The sequence below is a fragment of the Parasteatoda tepidariorum genome, chromosome 1 (assembly GCF_043381705.1).
Source record: "Parasteatoda tepidariorum isolate YZ-2023 chromosome 1, CAS_Ptep_4.0, whole genome shotgun sequence".
Classification (NCBI taxonomy): domain Eukaryota; kingdom Metazoa; phylum Arthropoda; class Arachnida; order Araneae; family Theridiidae; genus Parasteatoda; species Parasteatoda tepidariorum.
The window spans coordinates 45,029,012-45,042,763 of NC_092204.1; the positions used below are offsets into that span (position 1 = coordinate 45,029,012).

Sequence of the window (13,752 nt, forward strand, 5' to 3'; positions counted from 1 at the left end):
TAAATATTGTGGTTTTTATTACCAAAATTATTATTTTTCTACCAGAAATATCATTACCATACAGTGCTGTAATTTTACAAAAAAATTTTTCTCCGTGTAGATTGCTGAAAAGAATTGCACGAACTTTAAAACCTGCAAATATTTTTAGGTGTTTAAAAATTATTAAATTTTTTTTAAAAAAACACGAATTTGCCGAGATTTTTTCATTTTGTTGAAAATTATTAATAATGTTTACAAATTCTAAAATTTTATATATTTTTATTTGCTCAAACCATAAAATAAAGAAGTATTCTTTTAAACATTACTAAAGAAACTTTAGATTCAAAAGCAAACTGAAGTTAATTTTGAAACATAAACCTGCTTGTAATATTTTTTTCATTATTTTTTCAACTATTAAGCAACAAAATCGTTACTTTTACGCTTTAAAAATATTGAATGCTTTTTATCTTGAAAAAAATTCCACGAAGAAAGAATTCTGGTAAAATTATTGTACTATACCGTATAGACATTTCTGGTTTGAAAAATACAATCATCATTCCGGAAACAAAAACTGAAATATAGGGTATTTAAACCATTCATTTGGTAATTTTTTCGTCCCTATGGTAACGGTTTCCCGGAAATTCTGATTTTAGTTCTGACTATCACACATTTAGTAAAATCTGCAAAACTGAAAAAATAAATTTAACCAAATAAATGATTTCATTGCCATGCTTTAAGAAATCATAATAAACTTTCCAAATTTTGCCACATTTACTAAATTGTATCACAAATTATAGCACTATGTTTTACGGTTAATTTAACTAAAACAATCACTAAAGTGCTTCCGTAAAAATAACCAAGTCTTTTAGTGTTTCTTTAAAACCAGAACTTCCTTTTAAACGCAGTAAACTTAACCATAGTCTAGTAGCTGTGTCCATTCTTTTTTTCTCAGTGCATGAATCTAACAAGGAACTTATAACTTAGCTCTGATTTCATGAGAATGATATACTAGATAAATTAAATAATCCTTTAATATCTTGTTAAAATATTTAGTTGAAAAAAATTTATAAATATAATTTTTTGATATTATTTTAAAATAGCAGTTATTCATTTGCATTTCAAAAATTAATGCTAATGCATAAAAAAACTGTCATGATAAATTAACGAATTAGTTTTTTACAACAACAAAATAGCTATATGAAAACTACTTTTTATTGAGACTCCCTACGTTTCTTTAGGTTTGAATGTGTACATAGATACTAATCTTTTATTTCTCTTAAATCCATACAAAAAAAACTTTAAAAAATTAAACTATGCAACGGTTACATGACATTTTTATGTATATTAAACACATTTAACAAGCTTTATTAATTTAAAAAATCGAAATAAATACGTTTTAAATATTCTTAACAATCTTGAAATTGGACAGTAAAAAGTGCTTGCAAAAATTATTAGAGCATTCCACATTTCATTATTTGTAATATATTTCAATCTCTTTCTTCTTTCAGATTAAGTGAGAATTTCATATTTCTTTTTCAAATTAAGTATTGCACCATAATATACAATTTCATCTTCTTAATAATTTTCATATCCAGCAACAATGCGAAAAAACTATCCATGCAATCTATTATCTAAGGTGTAATTTTCCAATTAAATATATTTAAATTACCTCATATTCAATTTTCAAAAACCATTGCGTTTTCTCTAAAACAATAGCATCACGCATGAATTAGCAGTTAAAATCTTATTTTAGCGCTCAATGTGTTTGATAAAGAGTAGAAAAACGAAACCAAGAATCAGGTTTGGGCGTTGACCAAGCATGACAAAAGAAGTCTTGGAGCAAAGGATGATAATAAAAACCTGTCGACAAAGACAGGGACGGTGACCTTTGTTTGAGACGCTTCAATCGTCTTGCTTTCTTTTCACTTTTGACGAATTAAATCTCCCTTTTCCCTTTTAGGTGAGCTAGTGACCAGGGTGGCGTTAGTTGCCCTCAATGCCAGGATCGAGCAGGATGTGACGCAACAGGAAATAGCCTCCAGTATCCAAGCTGCATTTCACTCTGTGGACATCCCCCAAAGAGTCAAACCATCTCTTCTGTCCATTAAGCAAAGAATCAACTTACCTAAGAAGAACCAAAGCCATGTGACCCAGGATGGCACTTGTAATGAAAACTCAGCTGACAGTAATCTACCTCAAGTTGCGGATAAAACAGTAAGCGCTTCCGATGACAGTTTGTATCCATTGCAAAAATCATCGGCGATTTTAAGTTTAAATGTAGATAGTAAAGAAGATGATATTGGCATAGAAACTGTTCTGCCACCACCGACTGAATTCAGGAGTGATGAAAAAGAAACTTTTCCGGTTTACAGCACGTCAGAATGTTCTACAACTTCCACTGTTTCTGATGCAGGGAGTACATTGAAAAGATCATCTTCGCTTCTGAGTGTTGCCGAGGTTTCTCCGAAATATCCAACTTTGCATTCAAAAAAGAACTCGAACATTCAAAGATCTTTATCAAATGTACACGCTGATGACAAAGAAGAGTTTTCGCTTGAGCAAGAGAAACTTCAGCGTGAATACATCGAGCTTCAGAAACAGTTCTTAGTGTGGCAGCAGCAAGTGTTAAAGAATCAAGCTATGTTAAGCGAAGAGTGCATGGTATCGCAATATGCGCGAACTCTTCGTCAATCTCACAGCTTACCAGAAGGCGAGGATTTCTCTGATGATGCACCGTCCTCAATACCTTTAGTGTCTCGATCTCTGTCATACGAGCCCACTAAAAACATTTGCTCCACATTGCCGAGATCTACCATTAATATTCCTTCTTTGGAACTAAATTCTCTTCCCATAACCAATGGAACAAGTACGCTTAGATCTTCAAAAAACAAAAACTATTTTAAACCTCCGCAAGTGCGGATATCAACTAAAAGTCGCCAAAGATTGCCGCCAGAGATTAGAAAAGACGGTGAACTGGACATATCAGATGACAGCAAAATGCTGTCAACTATCCTTCCTTCATTTGATACTTTGAAGTTCATAGCGGAACACAAGGATGAAGAAGTTATTTCAAAAACCTCGGACTACAAAAACAGCGATACTAATGTCAAATTAGAAAATAATTATAACAATAAGATGAGAGAGGAAGCTAAAACAGTCAGGCGACCTCAAAATCCTAATAAATTAGCTACTTTTCCAAAACCTCATACGAAAATTAGTAATGGTGTATCCGTCAAAAATGGTCCATCTAGTGTTGTTGCAAAATGTGTGAATAAAAACAATGGCCAATCGAATGGATTGCCTGCATCCGCAAAAGCGACAGAACATTCAATTAGCCCCCTACCTCCTCCTCCACCTCCTCTACCATCAGAAAGTGAAAAACCGAAAGAGGTTTTGTCATTAAAAACTAATAAATCTTCTATAAATCAGAATAAAGCGATTAAAAAAGAAATCCAGCCTCAAATAGATCCTAGAGAACAATTAATGGCAGAAATCAGAAAAATGGGCGGCAGGACTGCTCTCCGAAAGGTCAGTTGTTTCAACTAATTATTTTACTGTGCATTGTTTACTCACTAAAAAAATATTGAACACTTTTTAACAATTTCAAATTGTTTAGTAATATTATTTAATGTTTAAGAAGTTCTTAGCAACATTTTCTTAAAAATTTTCTTATAACTCAGGGTAACGCAATGGGTTTATAAAAACAATCTTAACTTGTTTTCTTATATTAATGAGAATTTTCATTGTGGAAATAATTCCAATAAAATTTTGTATCGTTTAATGTAAAAAAAAATTCCATTCTTATCAAAACTTATCATATCTTCAAGTTTAAATTATTTATATTGATTTGAATTAACCTTTAAATATGTTAATTTTAAATCATTCAATAATATTTATTCAGTATTCTTTAAGTATTACCATAAAAGATAATGTATTAAAATGAGGAAAGCAATCGTAAATATGAATTTTATGTAATTGTTTCGAACAAAAAACCTAAACAAACTGCAACTAACTTAATTTCTGTACCTGTTTAATTTCACTTAATTTCTCAGTGAATCACAACGTTTACATTTTTCAATGGCTGGAACATTAATTTCAGAAATATACATAAATAACTTAATGTAAATGAAACTTGTGTTTTCAATTTATTGCTTATAGATAAAAATTGCAATAAGAAGTGTAATTTAATATTTCAGTGCTTTAAAAAAACTTTCAAGGCATAACTTTGTAAAAATATCTGTACATAAGTATGTATTCAAAAATTTAAGGCAAAGAATATTTACGAATCTTCAAGAAGAAAAGTATTCGACCAAGAAATCTCTTCTTTTTTTTTATGATTGCAATCGTTATTTAGAATGTGATTGTAATCTCCAATTTTAGTAGTATCTCTATTGTAAGCATATCTCTGAAGCAGTTATTTTATTTATAAAAAAAAATTGGCTAAAAAAACTGGAGATATTCGTTATAATATGTGATTCAATATTCCAAAAAAATGTTTTGAAGTTTTAAATATAATACATCTTTCGCAGAATTTATTTTAAAATTATTCTAAAGTTTTGTTTCTAGATTTGCTACCACAAGACTCCTGATGGACATAAAAAAAGTTGATTAAAACTTATTTATTATTCGCTTATTTCATTTTCTATGTCAAAAAATATGATGCTAAGTCCTTCATTTATTTTAAGCAAATAAAAAACACAAAAAGTTTCAATGAAAATGAATTTTTAGAAATATTTTAAAGTTTTAGGATACAGGAATAAACGATCTGAATTTTAAACGCTAATGATTAACCTTTAAGAAAAACGTAACTTAAAGTTAATCTAGTAAACTTTGCCAATCATAAAAAAAATAATTAAATCAATTATATGCAAAAAAAACAGAGTTAACCACATCAACATAGGCAAATCAAAACTTAAAAATTGTCCATATTTTCATAGGAAAATGTCTTAATAATGTTTATAAACCTGGTGAGATTTCAAATGCATAGATGGTGTGATGCATAGATTTCAAAAGGAAATAAAATGTTAAATTTAATTTACGTCTCAACTATTTTGTAAAATAATTATATTTTCTTTCTCAGTTAAGGGTGCAATGCAAACAGCGTCTCTCAATAAAAAAAAATTTCTAATTGTTACGTAACATCTTTAACGTTGAGTAAAAAATAATTTATTTATCATTATTTATTTATTTACCCTTTACAAAATCAAGACGAAAGTCACTTTTCTTCTAATGTTAGTAAATTATTTATTTTATTTAATTATTTTAATTTATGCATTTACACTTAGAAAAAAATTCTGGTTAATAAAACCAAAATATGCGGTACTAAATCCATTCATTTGGAAAATTTTTCCGTTCATATGGTAACGGTTTACCGGAAACTCTGGCTTTCAAAATTATATTTCTTATTACCACGCATTCAGTAAAAAATATGAAACTGAAAAGTAAATTTAACCTAATAAATGGTTTTTATGCCATTCTCCAAGGTATCATGATAAAATTAACAAATTTTAGCACATTTACCAAATTTTATCATATATTATAAAGCCAAATTTCATTCATTTTACAAAAATCATTACCAAACCGCTTTGGTTAAAATTACCGAGCTTTCTTGGTGTTAATATAGAGCCAGAAACACTGTAAATTTTAACTTATTCCGGTAGTTTTGACCCTACTTCCTTTCTCAGTGTATAATAGTGTCCCAAAATTTACGCAAGATTTGAATTAAATAGAAAATCTAGTTTAATTTTCAATTGTAATTTTTATTATCAATTATTAATTGCTAAGAATAGGGTTATGCACGGAATAACACATCGAGCATGTGACCATCATGGTTTTCTGACGCATGCGCTCTCTTTTGACGAAAGTTTTAATAACGATTTTGCATGAAGGTGACAGAATTTCGATGATGCAACGTTGAATTTCTTCCTACAATGCTCGGTTGAATTTCTTCCTACAATGATGGTTGTGAACTTGTCGACATAGACCTTTAACTGCCATAGACCTTTTTTAACTTCCATAGAAGATTAAATGGTATTAAACCAAATTATATAGGGTGCCCATTCTGATAGTGAAAGTACTCGACCAAAAATGTTTCATGCATTAATTGGATTTTTGAAATATTATTCAACAATAATAACGCATTATTCATTCGTTTAGTGCTATATTTTTACGAAACCTAAACTATCAGATGTCAAACTGTTCTCTTTATTTCAGTTGCCACTACTGAATTAATTAACTTTCTCAATAATTCAAATATTACGTGAATTTTGGGACATCCTTTAATAGTTATATTGTGTAATGAACAATTTTTAGCATTATTTAAAAAGGTTTTCTTTTAATTCTAACAAAAAAAATTCAAAATGTGTCTCTTTCATTTCATGTTAATGTCAGTCAGCCGTTTTTGTGCTTAAAGACTCCCAAAAGTTGTTATAAATTTTGCAATAAACTTAAATTCAAAATTTTACTTTCAATACTTTATCTTTGTATGCTTCAAATGATATATTAATTTAAAAATAATATAATTTTTCCTTGATACCAATAATTATATTGTCTAAGATTATTTTAATTTAAAATAGCTTTTCTAATATTGAGATATAAAATAGATCAAGTTTATTTATAATTGAATCTTAAAAAACACGCAGTTCTATTTATTAAGTAATAATTAACTTATTGTCCCAACAATGACGATTGTTCCCGATTTGCATTAGCAATAAATTATTTAGTAATAAAGCGTAAACGATATCCTTGATTTCAGCTTCGATTAATTATTTAGCTCTAGATTAAATACACAATTTGAACTTAACGACTGTTGTTTTGTTATTTAAAATAACTTCGGTCTTTTGTGGCTTTCTTCACAATGCAATTTATTTTTACTTATAAAGGTTATTTTCTTAATAGGTGAAGGCTATTAAGGAGGTGAAAATTTATTCCAAAAAATATTCATTATTAAAATGCTCATTAGACTAACAAAGTGGTATTTTGAAAACGCGTTTCTCTAGACACAAAATATGTTGAACCGAGAGTTTTAATTACTCTCTCTCTCTCTCCCTCTCTATCTCCTTGATTTAATTTCAATTTTTTTTCCTTTAAATGTATATGTTTACCAATAAAATGGTATTTATTTAACAATTAGTATAATACAGGGTTATTCATAATTCCCTCCGCCTGTAAACGCCATTTTTCTTTACTACAACTGGCTTCAGTGGTACATGTTACTGACATCTACCGGCAACTGCTTAAATTAAAACTTGAATACTTTCGGAATAATTTCATACGTTCTTTTTTGCCATATTCGTCTACGTTTTTTTACTATAACGCTTCGAAACCCCGGAGGGAATTAGGAATAACCCTGTATATCAGCCTAATTAAATAAAATTTTGATAACACATCCTGTCATTTCTATGATAAAATGTTAAACATTAACAAAAAGTAACTTCAAAAAAAAAAGTATGCTCAAAACTACCAGAATATGATATAATTTATCGTGTTTCTGACTCTATGAGAACACAAAAGCATGGTAATTTTTATCGAAGATAATGACTTTTGGTGAAATTAATGGCTTTGGTAATGAGTTTTGGTAAAATTAATGGCTTTGATAATGACGTTTGGTAAAATTAATGGCTTTGGTAATGACTTTTGGTAAAATTAACCATTAGATATAATTTTATAACACCTTAAAGCATGGTATAAGAACCATTTATTCGGCTAAATTCACTTTTCAGTTTTGTATTTTTACTAAATGTGTGGTAATAAAAACTGTATTTTTGAAAACCAGAGTTTCTGGTAAACCGTTACTATCTGAACAGAAAAATTATCAAATGAATGGATTACATACCGCATATTTTGGGTTCATTTCCAGAGTTATAGAAGTATCTTTTTTTTTTTTTTTTTTTTTTTTTTTTTTTTTTTTTTTTTTTAACCAAAAATGTGTTTACCATACAAGTATAATAATTTTAAAAGAATGTGCATTTTGCAAATGAATTACAAGAGATATTAAATAATACTTAGGACGCATGTTTCTCCCAAACTGGCACACTAACAACACAATATAATAACACACTTGTGTCAAACCAGATTGATTAATTTAAATTATTAAATTTATGCACTTAAGAATAATAATTAAAAAGAAGTAAAAAGGAATGGCATCTGAAAGCAACTATGATGAAGTTGCAAGTATATCACCCCTTATTTAATAATAACTAAATTTTAAAAATTATTTGTTTTACTGCTTTTTTTAATTATTTATTATTAACTGTTTATTAACCTTTGTATTAAATATGAAAGATAATTATAATGTTAAAATCGTGAAATTATGCATTTTCTTAAGATGAACATAGTTTAGATGAGCTTAAAATGTGTAGAATAAAATGATTTAGAGTTGAAAAAACGAATAAACGATAATGAAAAGCACCAAACTTACATATGGCTTTGGGACAATCATTTATTACTCATTGTCTGCTTAAATCGTTTGGTAAAATCCTGGAATAGGGCACCTCTTGGCGATTTTTTGAAATCTTGCCAAGTTGGCGATTATTACTGGGATCAACGTTGCTTTTCGATTATTAAAAAAAAAATTTAAATTATTACAAATATATTAAAATATTTTTAATAGAATAAAAAATAACTTACCTTTACTCTGATGAAGCTTACCTAACTTAACTTTACTCAGAAGCATAAATGACGAAAAAATAAACCCTTTTACCTCTTTACTAAGGAAATCCAACTTTCGCGTAGGTATACATATCAAATAACCAATCAGGTTTAAGAATTTTGATGGTATGATTGGACGTTTAAAATAATCTCCCCAAAATATCTTCCGGAAACCTAGTTTGGCGAGATTTCAAAAACTTGCTTGCTTGGCGAAATTTAAAAATATCGCCACCGGTTAGGCCATTCTAGGATACATCCAATATTTTGTCCTAATCAGAAACAATCTCAAACTGTATACATTTAATTCCCAATATATGCAACAGTCTAAAACAGCGATTCCTAATTTCTTTCAGCTACGGATCCCTAAACGATCGAACTTCTTTTGGCTAAACTCTGACTATTTAAAAAAAAGTAAATTAGCAAATTTGATTATGCTAAGCAAAAGAAAAAGGAAACCTATAATTAAATTTAGAAATACAAAATATGAAGAATGAAATGTGTTCATTGTTTCATTAATAAATCTTAAAATTAGGTTTTATGTTAGCTGTTGAATTCGCAACAACTTTTAGTTTATTAGATTTTGGTGCAGACAGGAAATCAGACAGAATAAAATTGCTGAATTATGGGTTTTAAAAAAGAACTATTATAAAATTTGAGAAACGATGTCAAATAAAAATAATTAATAATTCTGGAATGAGGTTATTTCATTTTGAATTTTAAAGCTCGATGATAATTTCGGATACAATGATTTGTAAATGCATATCCTTTTAGTAATTTTTCCAATTGGAAAAAAAAATATTTGTAAAAAATATAAATGGAACAAATTTTTGAATAAAAAAAGTATATTTTTAAATATTAAAATTTGCTACATCCCTTTTATTGGAATTTCACTGAAATAGTTTCAAAATAATAACCAAATTATTAAATAAACAATCAAATAATTGTTGAATGAAAATATAACACAGGTTTCAAAAATCATTGGTTGAAAAAAAGGTCCTAACTAACAAACCCTTTTGACCTTTTCACGAAACCCTAGTGTTCCACGGAGCACGTGCTCCGTGGAACACTAGGTCCTTTTGGTCCTTTTGGATCCTATGGTCTAAAACTTCAACACAACACATTTTTGTGCTGTGTTGAAGTTTTAACAAAAGATAACATTTTTGTGAAGAAAAAAAGGTGAAAACATGAAAAGAGAAATTTACTTTTTATCGCGTGAGTTGCAGACTTTGTATACAATTGACAACAAAATGCTTCAATAAATAGTTTTGCTTACGATTGCTAACTCCATTACGTTTTTTTACGCATCGCCTCGCTTTCAAGACAGCATTCACTTGATTTCTTTGATGGTTTAGGACATTTTTAAACCATTGTGTTTTCATGGGTGATGTGTTTAACATAAAAAAACGTACAGTAACTTTTTCGACGGAAGAAATCTGGAAAAAAGTGTTTCGAATTCGAAAGACATTGACCTTCAAAGACAATACATTATTTCTAAACTAAGCTAATGAGGTTTTTTCTGATAGTTAAGAGTAGATCTCACGAATTTTTATTTTATTTTTGCTTCCTTCTCATAATTATAAAAATTTTCCGGCTCAAAATTTTTTTAAATTGTCTGGAATAGTATTCTATTATGTAAATATTAAGTTACTTTTTTTTAATGTCATAATGTTATTTTTATTTGTCTCAGTCTTCTTTCATTTAACACTCATACATTAATTAAGTACCCAGTTTATGATAATATAATCATAAGCCACATTTTCAGGAAAACTTTTTGTGAGAATTTTAGGTGAAAACATACAAGGATTTCGAAGTTTTTTTTTTTTTTTTGGTTAATTGCGTGCACTAGGGTCTATTTCCCATTGGCCTCAGAAATGCCAGAATTGCTACTCTCTTATCGTTACCCAGTGAGCACCCATGGCTAAGCCCCGGTTGTGGAGTAGCGTCGCCCACGTCATACAACCACAAACCCGTTTATAGGGCGGGTTACATTCACACATTCACTCAGAAGAAAGGGCATAGAACACAGAGAGAGTGTGAGAAAGAAACATCCATGCCTTGGGCGGGATTCGAACCATCGGTTCCGTAGTCAGGCACGAACTAACAACTCGGCCACCTGGTCGGCAGGATTTCAAAGTTACTTTGGAAAAATACTGAAAACGTGTGAAGACTTGAAACAACAGACTTGAAAGACTTGAAAAAAACAGACTTGAAGCAGTCCCAAACAAAAATTTTACATAAAATGACACCCTTAAAAAATAGAGGCTTTAAAAAATCTTTATTGACCCAAACACTTAAATTAATCTTCCGTTTATCTATTTAAAAAAGAATAAATAACCTAAACAGAAAAAAAAATTATAATAGCGTGAATATGTTCAGAAACTGTTTCATATACTTTATATTAAACAAGAATTTGATAGTTTTTTTTTTTTATTGAAGTGTTAATAATGTTAATTTTTGGAGATTTTTGCAAGTAAACGAATATCTATGTAAATAAACCAGGAACCAATCACATAAAGGTAAACAAAACTAAGTTATGGTAACCCGAGAGTGGCATCATTGAAAGCAAAGATCGCTAAGTATAACATAGTAGCCAGAAATGGAATTTCAGCAAAACTGAACGAAAATTATCGCCAAATCAAGGAACCCTCGATTCTACACTAGAGCCTCAATTATATATAATGTCTTGAAAATATTACATTTAACTTTATGTTTCTATACATAAAATTAAGATTAATTAACTCCTCATTAATTTCGGGTGATTTTTTTAGGTTTGCTAAATTCAGTGACGAACTGGCACCTGCAATTCAAATGTATCTACAATTATTAAAAGATTTATTTTTTTAAAAACTCATCTTGATTAGAGCCTCGGTGGCTCAGAGGATCCAGTTTTCGCCTCCCAATGAGGTGACCCAGGTTCGAATCCCAACAGTGGCTGGTTGATACGAATTCTGCTCTCGAATGACATCGACCACAGTACTGACATAAAATATCCTCAGTGGTAGACAAATCACGAATTAGAATTCCCTTGACACTATATCCTCCACAAAGACTAGTCTGGCCCAATACTTGATCCAAGAGTTCCCTTGTCTTCTGGGTTTTGTTCAAAATAACAAAGGCCACGGAGTTAAGTATTGACAGTCGTAAACTCTGGATCGGCTGTTCAACGCTGGTTATAAAATAAAATAAAACCTTTTAAATGAGAATTAAGAAATTTTAAAAAAATGAAAGATTTATTCAACCAAAAGAAAGTTTCTGCAAAAAAGTACAAGACCTAACAAAATAATACTTAATTTGTGCTATTCAGCTGACTCAGTAAATAGTGCAACAAAAAATTAATATTTAAGGTTAAACTTGAGTTTTTGATGGTAGATGGTCGATGATTACAAAAATTAATTTTAAAAGTTAATTTCAAAAATTACTTATGAAACTAAACAATCATGATTTTATGCCAAATACGAATCTCGGTTTTAAACGAAAAATCAAGCCCAATGTTAAGTTTTACTTGTTTTGTAATAATAATGATATCGCCGAATACTAATAGTTTTGCGTAAAGCTTATAATAGTTATCACTGTAAAAGATGGATACAGTTAAAAATATCAGTATAATGATTAAACTAAGTAGTTTATAAAGAAGGTCTTGGCCCACTTAAAACTAACGTGACAATAAAGAATATGAAATACTTTATAAGGGTCGATTGCTATGAAAATCTTATCAAATTTTAACTTTGTGCATTTATATTCGTTGTAAAAACCGTGTATGTTTTAGCGAGTACAATAATGTTTTAGTATTATTACATAATACAGAATTTGATATCATATACTTAAAAGTATCATTTATCGTCAAACTCTTGGCACATTTTAACTTTATATACAGTAATTTGTTTGTTGCAAGAAACATGCACGTTTTAGCAATCACGACAACGTTCTAGGTATAGTTGTACCATAGAGAATTTCAGTATAATATTTCATTTGAAAGTAATAATTTGATTAAATGGGTCATTTTAGTTCATTATTTTGACTTTTACGCATGGCTTATGACTGAGAGAAGTAAATATATGGAATACAATTTACTCGAACAATTTTCAATCCCGATCAGAAAAAAAAATTCTAATTTAATTTATAAACAAAGATTTAAAACAAGATTCGAACCTGCAACCACAGCATAAAATGCTTTCTTGGGATACTGTTGTTGTTTTTGTTGTTGTTTCTAATGCTACTTGCCACACGGGCAAGCCTGCTTGGTGAAACCGAGCAAATTGAAGGCAGAGTGTGCGTTTTTTGTTTTTCAGTGGCGCCATCTATGGCCAAGAATTCGACTTCTGCCACACCATAAATTGCACCCGTTTTATAGGGCTGACCCATTCATTCATCCACAGATCGTAATTTTGACCTGAATCAGAGAACGATCGATCTCCAATCCAGTACCCCCCGAGGTTTTGATTTGCTATGGGAACATGGAGGATACTGATTAACGTAAATTAAAATCCAATATGCTATGAAAGCATTTTTCGATGTAATGTATTTGTTTGCTTTTGAGAGGTGTGAGCGAACATTACGCCGAAGACAAGTAAAACTAATAGTTTTTATAATATGTTTTATCTTATCTGTATATTAATTTCTTTTATTTTCTTCTCTTTTTCCAGATTTCATTGTATTGATATATAAACAATAGAAAACCCGTTCTGTGAACTCTATTTTGGTCGTTACTACGTGGAAGAGAAGCGCTGCAAATATGTTATATAATCGGCAGGAAAATATGTACATATTATCCATTTCTATGGTGCTCATCTGGTAACAGACATCGGGGTACTTCCTTGAAAAACTGGTCTTTGGTGTGGTGTTCAGTCGGAAAACAATGTATCATAAAAACTATTTAATTAAAATAAAATGAACTTCTTGGCAGTATACAGAATTTAAATGGGACAACTGTGTTAAATTTTGCATTATATGAAGGGCTATCAATGATATTACGCATAGATGCTAATTCATATAAAAGCAAAATTTAAGGCATGTATTCACCTATTTTATGTCGTCTAAGAATAAGCGTTTGTATTCTTTGTATATGTAATTTTCTATTCAATTGTTTCTTAATTGAGCATTTAATAAACAATTTTATCAATGAAA

General features: G+C 29.5%; 1 protein-coding gene across 2 annotated transcripts in view; it reads left to right on the forward strand.

The window, feature by feature from the left end:
- LOC107446084 (cordon-bleu protein-like 1) overlaps positions 1-13,752 on the forward strand; it is a 159,259-nt gene extending 145,507 nt beyond the window's left edge. For both annotated transcript variants that reach the window (XM_016060633.3, XM_016060632.4), the window contains exons 8-9: positions 1,940-3,507; positions 13,272-13,752. In XM_016060633.3, the coding sequence (XP_015916119.2) occupies positions 1,940-3,507; positions 13,272-13,286 (1,583 nt within the window). In that variant the 3' untranslated portion in view covers positions 13,287-13,752. The remainder of the gene's footprint in view (positions 1-1,939; positions 3,508-13,271) is intronic.